This window comes from Lissotriton helveticus, chromosome 12 (genome assembly GCF_964261635.1).
Source record: "Lissotriton helveticus chromosome 12, aLisHel1.1, whole genome shotgun sequence".
NCBI classification, from domain to species: Eukaryota; Metazoa; Chordata; class Amphibia; order Caudata; family Salamandridae; genus Lissotriton; species Lissotriton helveticus.
The window spans coordinates 905,266,277-905,280,907 of NC_136073.1; the positions used below are offsets into that span (position 1 = coordinate 905,266,277).

Sequence of the window (14,631 nt, forward strand, 5' to 3'; positions counted from 1 at the left end):
CACAGACTCCTCGCTCCACTCCCACCAAGAGCACACAGACTCCTCGCTCCACTCCCACCAGGAGCACACAGACTCCTCGCTCCACTCCCACCAAGAGCACACAGACTCCTTGCTCCACTCCCACCAAGAGCACACAGACTCCTCGCTCCACTCCCACCAAGAGCACACAGACTCCTCGCTCCACTCCCACCAAGAGCACACAGACTCCTCGCTCCACTCCCACCAGGAGCACACAGACTCCTCGCTCCACTCCCACCAAGAGCACACAGACTCCTCGCTCCACTCCCACCAAGAGCACACAGACTCCTCGCTCCACTCCCACCAAGAGCACACAGACTCCTCGCTCCACTCCCACCAAGAGCACACAGACTCCTCGCTCCACTCCCACCAAGAGCACACAGACTCCTCGCTCCACTCCCACCAAGAGCACACAGACTCCTCGCTCCACTCCCACCAAGAGCACACAGACTCCTCGCTCCACTCCCACCAAGAGCACACAGACTCCTCGCTCCACTCCCACCAGGAGCACACAGACTCCTCGCTCCACTCCCACCAGGAGCACACAGACTCCTCGCTCCACTCCCACCAAGAGCACACAGACTCCTCGCTCCACTCCCACCAGGAGCACACAGACTCCTCGCTCCACTCCCACCAGGAGCACACAGACTCCTCGCTCCACTCCCACCAAGAGCACACAGACTCCTCGCTCCACTCCCACCAAGAGCACACAGACTCCTCGCTCCACTCCCACCAAGAGCACACAGACTCCTCGCTCCACTCCCACCAAGAGCACACAGACTCCTCGCTCCACTCCCACCAAGAGCACACAGACTCCTCGCTCCACTCCCACCAAGAGCACACAGACTCCTCGCTCCACTCCCACCAAGAGCACACAGACTCCTCGCTCCACTCCCACCAAGAGCACACAGACTCCTCGCTCCACTCCCACCAGGAGCACACAGACTCCTCGCTCCACTCCCACCAGGAGCACACAGACTCCTCGCTCCACTCCCACCAAGAGCACACAGACTCCTCGCTCCACTCCCACCAGGAGCACACAGACTCCTCGCTCCACTCCCACCAGGAGCACACAGACTCCTCGCTCCACTCCCACCAAGAGCACACAGACTCCTCGCTCCACTCCCACCAAGAGCACACAGACTCCTCGCTCCACTCCCACCAGGAGCACACAGACTCCTCGCTCCACTCCCACCAGGAGCACACAGACTCCTCGCTCCACTCCCACCAGGGACAGCCACGCTCTTCGCTCCACTGCGAGCACACTCACTCCTCGCTCCACTCCCACCAAGAGCACATACAGACTCCTCGCTCCACTCCCACCAAGAGCCCTCCTCACTGACCAAGGATTGAGGATGTGCACAACATGTCAGGATTTTCTCTTGAAATAATAATTAGAGATACTATTATTTCTGATTGTAGCACTGAATATTGACCCCCAGAATATTGTGGTACAAGACTATTGTGGACAAAATATGGAAGGACAAAATATCAAAAGGTAAGTGCATGAAGGGAAGTATAGAGTTAATATTCCTAGCTCCATATCTAGGCCCCTTGAAGATGTACGTTGTCTGGACCCCCCCCCCCCCCACTGTACGTTCAATAACCAGACATTGCAGGAGCGAAGAGTAACCCAATCCTCTACCCATGCATCCAACTCCCCTGCCCCTCGTGAATCACAGACAGGAGTGAAGGGATACCTTGGGAGAAGGGAAGAAAAGGTAAAGGGGGGAACAAGGACCCGCAGAAACAGATATCCAGTCAAGTCTCCTCAACCTGGTTGGGCCAATACTCCCGATTACTACTGACACTGCAGCACAGAGAAAAAGAAACACAAAGGAAAAGTTAATAACATACAAGAAAGAACATATCCCCACCCACCCCTCCAAGCACACGGCTTACCCCCTACTGTATCAAGGAGTCCTCTGGGGTTTATCCATTCTACATAAGGTCCGTAGTGCAGAATATTTTGTGGATGGAATAATCTGGGAATTGAATAAAGAGTCTATTCCTGCTCCAACTTCTCAGGAAAAACCCAAATGTGGGGAAAAAACTTGTGACAGGAATATCAAAATAATGCAAGGGATCCCTTCCACAACAAACACAAACACAAGAAAAAAGGGGGAAGGGTCAAGGATAACCCCAAGAAGCCACTCGCGTCTCTGTAGAAGATCCGTTGTTGGGGAACCACGTAAGGAATAGCCTCGGGGAACCCTTCAGATGGGTCCTCACTGCCCCTAACCGTTACCAGGAAATGGCAACATTCAGAGAAGTCCCGGACAGGGAAAACACCATTGATGATGTCCGTGACAATCCTAGGTTTTGTTTTTATGCGTTTTTATATAGCGCAGACTTCACCCGAAGGTGTCGGAGCGCTTCACAATAGGAACAGTAATGATACATGAGGAGAAAATTACAAGTCAGCATCTTACAAAAGCAAATGTTACGTTATATGAGGCAATAGTGACAATTGTGCATGTATCAAGAGCAAAAAAAATACAAGAGGTAGCAAACGATACGTTACAAGAGGAAAAAGTGACAAGTGTGCATGTTACAAAAGAGTACCAAACACAGGTAGAAGGATAATACTGCAATAAATGGCAGACTCTCAAACCACAAGAACACACTGGGAAGGCACTTCCATAGTCATGGAGAACACAATTTCCTATAATGGAAGGACTTCCTTGATAAGTCTTGATAAAGCGCTTCCAAACGTGCTTGAAAATACCCACAAAATATGGTCAGCGACTCCAAAACACCGCTGACGGCAAAGTCCTTGCTGAGGCCAAGACTGGAAACAAAACCAAGCACAGAAGCACTGGCGCGCTTGCTTTAGAAACTGAGCAAGTCGCCATGCGTCCGTGAACTGCCCTCCCACAGCCACGGTAACAGCGGCAAAACAAGCAGCATACAAAGAGGACAGGAAGAGTAGAGAAACAAAGCCTCACCTAGACTGCCCCTTCTGGGACATGACATACGTATCGCTTATGTACATGTATGTGGAGCTAGGTACAGAAATGTAGACTTACCTGTCAATGTTATTTTCGATACTGTCTCCCATCGACTTTCTGGGATCGGCATTCAAGGTGCACACCATTGTTTCTAGTCAGGGTAAAAATGGGATGTTTTCTTTTAAGCCCACGCCTATTCCTATGTCATATTCCTTCTCATCCTCCTAAAGGTATTTCTCCAACTGGTTGCCATCCTCATCCACTTTTGTCAATGTTATCTTTGTTGGGATCCCTTTCTTTTTTCCCTAAAGTAAGCTCTGTGGATTGTGTACGGAATTGTCCTTCTCTCAAGGACACTGCGCTTTGCCTCCTTACTGACTATCTCCAAATGAGCTTCACTTACTAATTCTGCCAAACTTCTTAGGTCCAGACCCGGCCATTGTCCGGTCATTTTGTGGAATTGATAATGTATCGATACAGAGTGTTGATGGAGTCTTAAGTCATTTGGATTTTGGGGCGCCTCTTTGAATGGACTTCCAGGGTGTTCTTGCAAAGTGTCAACTCTAACAAATTGACCTTCAATAATATCCACTCCTAGACATCAACCGGCACAATATTGTCAACGTAGACGTGGAGTTAGATTGGTAAACCTAATCTCCCCCATGCGCGACTACCCTGACAATATTATGCGGGTCAATATTTTTGTGGTTGATATTCTGACATACAACACCTTGTGGGCCGCTCAGAAGGGTGGACACATTTGATCTAGTCAGAATAATTTCCATCTGGTCCACATGTACGTAGGTGTGTATGTGTCTTAGGGAGAGTAAACTAGTTATCCAGCAAAAGAGCGCCGCAGAAGAGGAGTAATACAGTGGAGTGTAAGGACTAGGGGTGAGATAGGTAGGGGGCTAGCCCCTGGCAGAGGGGGCACACCGTCTTAGCAGGGTCACAATGTTTGGAACTGGAAGGCTCTTGCAATTACATTGTGACATTGATTTAAAACCCACATTGCTTTCAAAATATTTTTGGCATGCTCGTTATCACATTCCAAATCTATTGCAATTAAATATATAATCCTTCAAGTGCGCCGGATAGACCTAATACTGAAATTGATTGATATTGTACAGATTACGGCATCCTGTCACATCCTCAGCAACGATTCCGAACTCTTTGAAAAAAAAGAAGGGGAAGGTAGAATTCAGATATTCTTTTCGTATTGAACTAGGCCCGAGTGAGCTACATCCTATCGATCACCCAACTCACTTTTACATCATCACTTCTCCCATATTGGAAAGTTGTAGGACTGATAATTAGTGCTGAAATACCATCATTCAATTAAGATTAAGCCCTGAATGGGCTGTCACAAAGAAATTACAAAAATATAGATCTAAAAACTGTATATTTGCCATAAAATCAATCAATTATGGATTGTATATCCCTTGATAGACACTCTGCCAATCTACCAATGGTTATAGTAAAAATAAAGTGCTCATGCTAATGTTGTATATGGTATGATGCACTTGGAACCTACTGGATTCGAGGGTCTTCTCGCTAATTGGGAGTCCAAACCCCCCTGAATAGTGCCACCCTCACCTCTTGTTAAAGCTAGTCTCATTTTGCTACCCTATTAAAACAATATATAAAAAAGCCTGGAGAAAGACCTGATACAGAGAGGACTTATAACAACCAGCATAGAGAGAACATGATTCTGGACTCTACATTGAATCTTTTACCCTATATGGACCCACATTTCCTCTTCACTATTTAGCCTATACGGGACCAAGGTCCTCAGCTCAATGATGTATTTTGATTCAAGTTGGCGTAAGATCTTGACCCTATCACCACCTCTTTCTGGTATGGGCACTTGATCCACACAGAAAAAGCTCAAAAGATCACTTTGCTCTGATGGTAAATTGCAAAATGTCTAGCCACTGGGTAACAGCTATCCAATTTTGTGATCACCTGCATGTGTTCTAGCACTCTTTTCTTCACTGGATGCACAGTGCTCCCCACGTACAGTAGGTTGCACGGGCACAGCAAGCAATAGATCACAAAATCAGTATTACAGTTAAGCAAATTTGTATTAGGTTTCCTAGATTTATTCCCCAGGACTAGATAATCCCTGATCTTAACACTTTTCCTGCATGCCTTACATTTCATGCAAGGATAAAAACCCATCACTTTCGGTTCCACTACTCCTTTACTCGTAAAATGGCTGCGCCCAAGTAGGTCTTTCAGCAATGTATTCTTTCTATAGATGATACTAGAATGGGATGGAACCCTTGCCCGATTACTCCATCTGCTTGTAAGATATTCCAATGTCTGTCCAAGATTCTCCGTATCTTATTAGAATCTTTTGAGAATGTGAAAATTAGCCTAGTGATTTTGTCATCTTCCTTTCTACACCTCTGCATTAGCAGGTGCTTTCTTTCTTGGTGTTCAACTCTACTCCCTGCTGTTTTCAATATCCTCCTAGGGTACCCCCTTCTTTTGAATCTAGATAGAGCCTCTTTCTTCGCTGTCTCATAGCTGTCCTGGGCTGTACCTTTGAGTTTGATTCGCAACAGTTTCCCATAGGGAATACGATTCACCAAACAGCGTGGGTCTTGACTCGTAAAGTGTAGAGTGGCATTGCCAGCTGTTGATTTCCGATACAATTTGGATATCAATTGAGCACCCTCCACATACACCACTAAATCAAAAAATGCTATTTCAGAGTCACTAATATGACTGGTGAACTGCAGAATGTGCTCATTAGCATACAGAGTGACAATGTACTCCCCAACCTCCCCACAGGAACCCCGCCAGACAAAAAATATATTGTCTATAAATTGAGCCCGCACTGCCAACTTTTGAGACCATTGTTCATTTGTCTCGGTCCAGGCCACGTGCTTCTTCCACCAGCCTATGAATAAATTTGCGTAGCTGGGGGCGAAGCACATGCCCATTGCAGTCCCTTGCCTTTGTAGGTACAGTTGGTCACCAAACATAAAGATATTGTTAAGTAGACAGAATGATACTAGTTGCATGATCATCTGATTATGTTCTAGATATGTTAAGGATCTCTCTTTAAGAAACGTTCCTACTGCTTTCAACCCCTGCAGATGATTGACGCTGGTATAAAGGCTTGTGATGTCTAATGTTAACAGTAGAAAATGTTCCTCCCGTGTTATGCTATCAATTAGTCTGATGAAATCAGTAGTGTCTTTTATATAAGAGATCAAATCATGAACACATGGACAAAGACTAGCATCCACAAAAGTTGAGGTATTTTCTAGCAGGCTTCCCTTGGAGGATACTATTGTTCATCTGAGTGGGTTTGTATTGTTTTTATGAATTTTAGGTATGTGATAGAAAGTAGGGACCACTGGATATTCGACTTTTAGGAATTGATATTTTTCTTGTTCCAAAATTGCTCAGTCTCTCCCTGTTGTAATTAATTGTAAGAACGCTTGGATGCGTTGGTTATATTCTATTCTCATGATCTGTACATAGCATCTCGTGTCACTTAATTGCTGTAAGGCTTCTTGTTGGTACCAGTCCTCATCCTGTATCACAATATTCCCACCTTTATCAGCCGGTTTGATCATCATTGTCTGATCTTCCTTGAGTGATAGAAATCTTTCCTGTTCTATCTTGGTTACATTAGAAGGCTTCCATCCTTTGCTGTCATTTCCAATACTGTGTCTGAGTTTGTCAAGATCCCTCATGACAACCTCATAGAAGCTGGCAATCATGTCGAATGTTGTTTTTGGAATAAACTTAGACCTGTTTTTGAACTGACTAAGGGCACTTCAGATGTAAAAACATGCATGTAAAGCCACTCTCAACGTAATATCTCCCTATGTAACGACCTGCAAAGTAACGACTGACATTCGCTCCAAGAGTGTCAGGCCATGTGGTAGGGGAGGGAGTTGGTCCTGTGGACGAAGGATGCAAGACTTCCTTACTGAGAAACTATGTATTTAGAGGGTGAAAGAGATCCAATGGAGAGGGAGGTAAGTTGAGACTAGGGTTGAGAACTTTGACACATCTACTGATGTGCCTTTTTATCGTGTCTATAGAATATAAAAGAATATTGTCAGGGCAGTAGCTACTGAGATTGAAGGAAACTGCTGCTTTGGAAACATGGTCTGGGATGATGCAAGAACCTTTACATCTCGCTCTTAACAGAATTATCATTGCATCACTATCTTAATGTTACTGCCTAAGCACCTTTCACTCTTGTTCTTGCAGGTTGGACGCCTTCAGCACATGGATCATGTTAACAAGACCACCGCTGTGCTAGACTTTACCCTGCTTGGACTGTCCAACCTCCAGATGCATCAAACATCTCTCTTTGTCCTGTTCATCTCCATCTATGTGCTGACGGTAACTGGAAACCTTGCCATATGTGCTCTAATTACTGTGGACGTGAATCTCCACACGCCCATGTACTTCTTCTTGATCCACCTGTCCTTCTTGGATGCATGCTCGCCTTCTGTTACAGTCCCCAAGATGCTTGCAAACTTTTTAGTGAACAACCGGAAAATTTCCTTTGGTGGATGCCTGTCCCAGCTCTACTTCTTCATCAGCTTCCTCGCTGCAGAATGCTTCTTGTTGACGGCGATGGCTTTGGATCGCTACGTTGCCATCTGCCACCCGTTGCGCTACACGCTGATCATGAACAGGGCGGCGTGTGCACAGCTGGCCATGGGCTCCTGGTGTGGAGGTTTCCTGTACTCCATGGCGCACACCATTCTCACTTCCCTGTTACATTTCTGTGGCTCTCATGAGATCCACCACTTTTTCTGTGACCTCCCACCTCTTCTTAGCCTATCCTGCTCAGACACCTTCATCAATTCTGTCCTGATTTTTGCTGGTGGGGTCTTAATTGGGGTGAGTTCCTTCATCCTCACTCTCCTGTCTTACATAAAAATTCTTTCAACTGTGCTGAAAAGTCGCTCGACGCGTGGAAGGTCCAAAGCCTTCTCCACTTGCATCTCCCATCTCACAGTATTTACCTTGTTTCTGACCTCATTAATCTTTGTCTATATGAGGCCGAAATCCAGCTACTCGCTGGACAGCGACCGGCTGGTGTCCGTCTTTTACTCTGTCCTCACCCCGCTGCTAAATCCCATAATTTATACTCTCAGGAACAGAGACATTACTTTAGCTTTGAGGACGATATTCAGCAAGAAAGGTGTGTGGTGAGGAAAGATCACAGACTTTTATGTAGACAGAAGATTCCCTGCCTCAGGACAAAAGGTCATGCAAATGACGGCACCTAAAGCGAACCATAAGTTGACTTCTCAAATATCTTTGGCATTTATTGAGTGTGCCTATGACCAAAACACATGACTATTCAGTTGCAAACTGCCAATTTCCCAAGTAACTGTTGGGAACAATTCTAAGAAATTGAAAAAAATATTTTTTTCTATCAAACCTTTTCTAGAAACATTATTTTCCTGGAGTAGAATATGTCTTCCTATCATTGTCTGACTTTTAAAAATATCAAAATAAATTGACTAAATATATGGTTTAAGTCGTCCCAAGGCAAGAGAAATCATGCCCCTGTCAGAGGGGGGCTGATTCACAGAACTAACTTAAGACAAAATCCTAAACTTACTACTTTAGGTATTCACAGAAGTTAGGATTTTGTCTTAAGTTTGTCTTAAGACAAATTTAAGGCATACTTAAGACAAACTTAAGACAAAATCCTAACTTAAGTCTGTCTTAAGTCAGTCTTAAGACAAACTTAAGACAAAATCCTAACTTCTGTGAATACCAAAAGTAGTAAGTTTAGGATTTTGTCTTAAGTTAGTTCTGTGAATCGGGCCCGCAGTCATTATGTCAGAGATGATGCCCCTATTAGGGAGTTGTTTTGCCAGAGAGCATGTCCTATCAGGCAGTTATTGAGCCACATATCATACCCCTATCAGGCAGTTATTGTGCCAGTAATTAGCCCTAGAGCTCTCATGCTCAGTTAAGGTGCTAAAAGTCCGTTTGTTTTTCAAACTGGAGAATAAGTTTGAAAAGCTTAATAACTTCCTTTCCAACTTTGTATATGTGAATCTTGTCATGTACATAAGTCTTAAGATAATTTATATCATGCTTTATAAAAAGTATTTATGTAGCACAAATATTTGACAAAGAAACATAACTGCCTACCTATCTTATCCTTTCATTGGCCATCACTGGCCCAGTCCAGGGGGATCTTTAATGCATCTTTTCTATTCACTTATCCTGCAACAACCACAGTACTCCTGGACTTTAATCAATGTCCACTTACCCTTATTGAACTGCAAACACGTGCACTGTCGACCTTGACCTCGCGCACTTCAGGTGGCCAACTACCGACTCTAAGACAACAACATGCTTAATTATGCACAAACAGTTGTAAAAAATCTGGAAATTCGAGCCTACGAGTCACTCAAAGAGATTCCATGATCTTCCACACTATGCCATGCAAAGGTAAATGTTTTCCCCTCCCCATCTAATATTTCCGGAGCCAGGATGTTATTGGTTGTGACTGCCTGGAGCAGGAAATGGTGGTGGGCAGGCTGTATCTTCCCATGAACACAGGCAGGTGCTGGGGTGTCTAGCAGCTGCAACAGTGTTGGGTGGAGCTATGAAGTGATGAAGCAGGGAGTACGTGAGCGTGGTGAAGGAGTGAGGAAAGTCTTTCAGTATAATGTATCCACTCCTAATAAATACAGTAGTTAGTGGCTCGGAAGAAGAAAGGCCTTACTGCAACCCCATATTTTTAGGTCGAGCCTAGTGGCAGCACGCATGCACTGCTCGCTCAGCGAGACTGCTGTAATAGAGTATGGGAGAGAAGCCCCGCCCACTCTCCTCCCATATTTTTCATTGGCTTGTGTCATTGTCTTTCGTAAATGATGCCTTCGGGTTCATTAATAGGCTTGTTTGACCCTCCTTAGTACGGCCTTGTCTTCATTTGTACCCTTCCATGTCGACTGGCCCTTTTACTTCAGTTGTTACATGGGAGCCGTTATTTAGTCCGTAAGTACTATTTATTTTATTGAGTTTCTCTTACTGCAGGCCCGACATGCACTGCTTCAGATGAAACCATTTGTGTGTTTTTTAAGCAACGCAGCTGCCCTGTAACTCAGGCGCCTGCTTTCAATCAATTTAACCTGCCATTGTGTCTGTTTCAACCCCCCCCCCCTGCAAGTAAAATGGATTTAGAAATGATTGGCAAATTAAGTCGTGAATTCCAGGTAGCACATAATGCTGTGCTAATGGGCTGTTACATGTCATCTGTACTAGAGTCACCTGCCCGGTTGTTTTCAAAAGCCTGTTTTATTAACAACACAATACCACCACCAATACCCCCACCAATACCACCATCAATACCACCATCACCACCAATGCCACCACCAATCCCACCAATACCACCACCACCACCACCACTACCACCACCAATACCACCACCAATGACACCACCAATACCACCACAACCACCAATACCACAAATACCACCAATACCACCACCACCAATACCACCACTACCAGTACCAATATCAATATCACCACCACCAATACGAATACCGCCACCAATACCACCACCGACAACACCAATTCTACCTCCATCAATACCACCACCAACACCACCAGTACCACCCCAACACACAAAAATCAACACCACCAGTACCACTACCACCACCACCAATACCACCACAACCACCACTACTAATACTACCACCATCATTACCACCACCAATACCAAACTCTTAGAAGGAAGTCATCATTAGGAAGGGCCACCTAGATGTAGAGTTTGTAGATCTTAAGCAAGCATTTGACCACATAAATCGCACTAAATTATGGGTTGTCCTCGGGTATCTTGGCCTGCCCAAAGGGCTGCTTCAACTTATTGTGTGTATGCCCCAGGATAATATTGCCCAGGTCCAATGGAACCAAGGGTGCAAACTCTCTGGGGAAAATAGGAGTGTATCAAGGTGTACGACAAGGGTGTGCTTTAGCCCCAACCCTATTTACCTTATATATAAATGGGCTGATCAAAGCTCTGTACAACTGGGGGGTGACCCTCTGAAGCTTGCAGGCAGACAAAATCCTTCACTCCTGTTTGCAAATGATACACTACTAATTGAAAAAGCATCTATGGGTATCCAAAATATACTGAACAGGTTTGCAACAGCCTGCAATGACTTTGGTCTAGATATAAATTGCTCAAAGACCAAATCCATGACGGTTACCCCCATTGCGGTTTTAGAGGGAAAATGAGGCTGGGCTCAACCATGCTTGAACAAGTTAAAGTCTTCAACTACCTAGGTGTCAGACTGAATAGAAATCTGAGCTGGACAGACCAAATTGAAACGTGTACTATCACATTACAGCATGCTGATTCAGCAGTGGCCAAAACAGTTAATCAATCAGTGCACCGCCCCTTTTCTCCTGCCCTTGAAGTACATCGAGCCAGAGGTCTGAGGGCAGCACTTTATGGTGCAGAACAGTGGGGTCAAGATCAGATAAAGAGTATAGAACCGGCAGAAAACAAGCTCATAAGGTCCTTGCTAAAACTGCCAAACAGCACTCCACTTCTACCGGTGCGGTTAGATCTTGGTTTAAGAAGTACCAAACATATAACAGTACTGAAATCTCTATTGTTTTGGGTCAGGGTATGGTCAAGCAAAACACAGATCCTTGTAAAAGAAGCCGTTGAGGAGGTACAACATCTAGATAGAGGAACTCGAAGGCTGAAGTGGTTAAGAGAGCTGAGGAACTGGCTAAAGAGATTAGGACTGAAGGCCACGTGGGGTGATCCCAAATCCTTGACAAAATATATAGTAGCTACTTTAAAAGCGAAGTTCTGGGCTTATATCCAGGACTCATGCTATGTTGACGAGGTGTGGGGTTCCCTAACAGGAAGGTTTTTGTATATGAGTAAATAATGGATGAAGTTGAACCTCCACATGCACGTGCACTTTACCTACAATTTAGGTACGGAACTTTACTGCTGAACAATATTAGAAGCAGACGGACACGGGCCACTGTAACTCCAACATGCCCTGCATGTACTCTTAGCCCAGAATCATTACATCATTGTATCTTTTTTCTCTACAGTGCACAGATTAGAAAAACGTGGCTTCTACCTTCTTGTTGGATTCTATCATTTAGATGACCTGCAGATGCATTCCGAGTCTTTATATCAAATTTAACAAAATGGCTAGTATTTGCCATATCACGGTATCTGCTTTATACCTGGCGCATCAGGTCTAAGTTACTATCTGTAAAGTAAATTAGAAGACAAAATAGGTTAAGGTATAGTTGGGCAACAACATATTGACTCTTTGTATAATATTTATTTGTTTTTTTTTAAATGTCAATTGATCACAAGTTTTTATTGACCTTTTTAGCATTTTACATTTTTATAACTTTGTATGTCAAGATAATTTATATTCCATTGTATATTGTATTTTACAAAAAAAGATTGTTGTTTATGAGCCTGTGAATGATCTACACATTTGATCTAATACCCTTACCACCACCACCAAAACCACCACTAATACCACCACCAATATCACCACCACCAATACCACTACCACCACCACCAACACCACTACCACCACCAATACCACCTCCACCACTAATACAACCACCACCAAAACCACCACCAATACCACCACCACAAATACCACCACAAATACCACCACCAATACCACCACCAACAATACCACCACCACCAATACCAATACCAATACCACCACCAATACCACTACCACACCACCACCACCAATACCAATACCAATACCACCACCAACAATACCACAACCACCACCAATAACACTACCATCAATACCACCACCACCAATACCACCACAAATATCACCACCAATACCACCACCACCAATACCACCACCAAATCCACTACCACCAATACCACCAACAGCAATACCACCACCAAAACCACTACCAATACCACCACCACCAATACCACCACCACCACCAATACCACCACTCCAATGCCACCAACACCACCACCAATACCACCACTACCACTGCCACTAATACCACCACCACCAATACCACCACCATCTATATCACGACCTACACCACCACCACCACCACCACCACCACCAATACCACCAATACCACCACCCCTAATACCACTACCACCACCAATACTATACCACAATCATCAATACCATTCAACCACCACCAATACTATACCAGTCCTGCTTAGCCACACCAGGGTCGGCTTGCAGAGACTACTTGATCGATTGTCCCTTTATACCACCGAAAAAAACTGGAATTGAACCTAACAAAGACAAGGGCAATCACCTTTGAGTCAAGGAAATACCAAGGTGGCGGTTGGCTATATAACGGTAAAAGTGTTGATAAAGCCATCTCATATAAGTACCTGCGGGTCCACATGGATAGAAGGGGCTCATTCTCTAAACATAGAGATGAGGTAGAAGCCAAATCTTTGACAATCCAGGTGGCATTTAAGACCCTTGCCAGGCAACTGTCCGGTCCAAGCCTGACCCCACTCATAACTGTTATGAAGGCAACAATCATCAACTTCCTCACCTACAGCCAGGAGATCATGCAAGGGAAAGACAACAGTCTTGTGAATAAAATAACAACAAGAATGTTCAAACAAGTGTTAAGCCTTCCCAAATCTTCATCCCCCGCTCAAATATGTTTCGAGTTTGGCCTTCAAGACCATCAAGCAGTAGGGGGCGGAGCATTCATCAGGCTGTGCAATAAGTTGCGTACCTCCAGAAAAGGAAACCTGGAGGCCCTCCTGTGGCAGGAAATCTCAGCCGGTCAACTTGGTAGATCATACCGGGTTTACCTACAAGACTCTCGAAAACTCCTGGACAGAGAAGAAATCTGGACCTTGAAGCCATCGAAGCAGGCACTCAAAATCCACATCAAAAGGAACGTCCGCCTTTGGTCCTTCCACTCGGATAGAGCCCAACTGGCCCACCGTAAGCACGCCTGGACAATTGAATCAGGGTTCAAACCAGGGATCATGGCACCCTATTTGTCATGTACCTATTCAGTGCTGTGGAAAAAAAGATTTATGGCCCTCAGAATGGACAAATGGCCATTCTTGTATCACTTGCCAAGTTGGCGACGTGTAAATATCAACGTAATGTGCAGGGGGTGCGGGAGTAGTACGAAAACAATTGAGCATGTGATATGTCTTTGTCCTACACTACTTGACGACCGAAAGATCTTGTTAAAGAGCGAATGGAAAAAACTTGGCATTCGCAGGTGGCGACAAGCTATCCTTGCATCAATGAACCCGGATAACTCACTGCTTAACATCCAGTTCACCAAGTTTATGGCAAGAGCAGCAAGAAGACTTATAGTTAGAGAGAGCCAGCAAGTCAACAACGGTCAACCATAAAAGGAAGGATCAAGTCCTCTGCTCCACTTAACAGTAGCTGACTATGGCTTCTTTTCACACTGATTATTTTTTGCCTTCTTGTGCGTCCCAGGAACATTTAAATTACCATATGCAGGGACTCTACCAATATAAAGGGATCTCCACTACCAGTGGTATTAGTCACTAACTTTTATCGACGAAGGTCTTGTGCTGTGGCCTCGGCAGATGTTAAATTAGAAGGGCCAACCACAGCTCCCAACTGTTTCTTTAACCGCTCCGTATAAAGTTGAATTGTCTAGA

The 14,631-nt window shown here is 44.8% G+C and overlaps 1 protein-coding gene across 1 annotated transcript; it reads left to right on the forward strand.

Annotated features, from left to right (window-relative positions):
* The first annotated feature begins 7,226 nt into the window (after positions 1 to 7,226).
* On the forward strand, positions 7,227 to 8,165 carry LOC144799285 (olfactory receptor 5V1-like). Its single transcript, XM_078670524.1, has one exon. The coding sequence runs from the start codon at positions 7,227 to 7,229 to the stop codon at positions 8,163 to 8,165; it is 939 nt and encodes a 312-aa protein (XP_078526650.1).
* Positions 8,166 to 14,631: the final 6,466 nt, after the last annotated feature.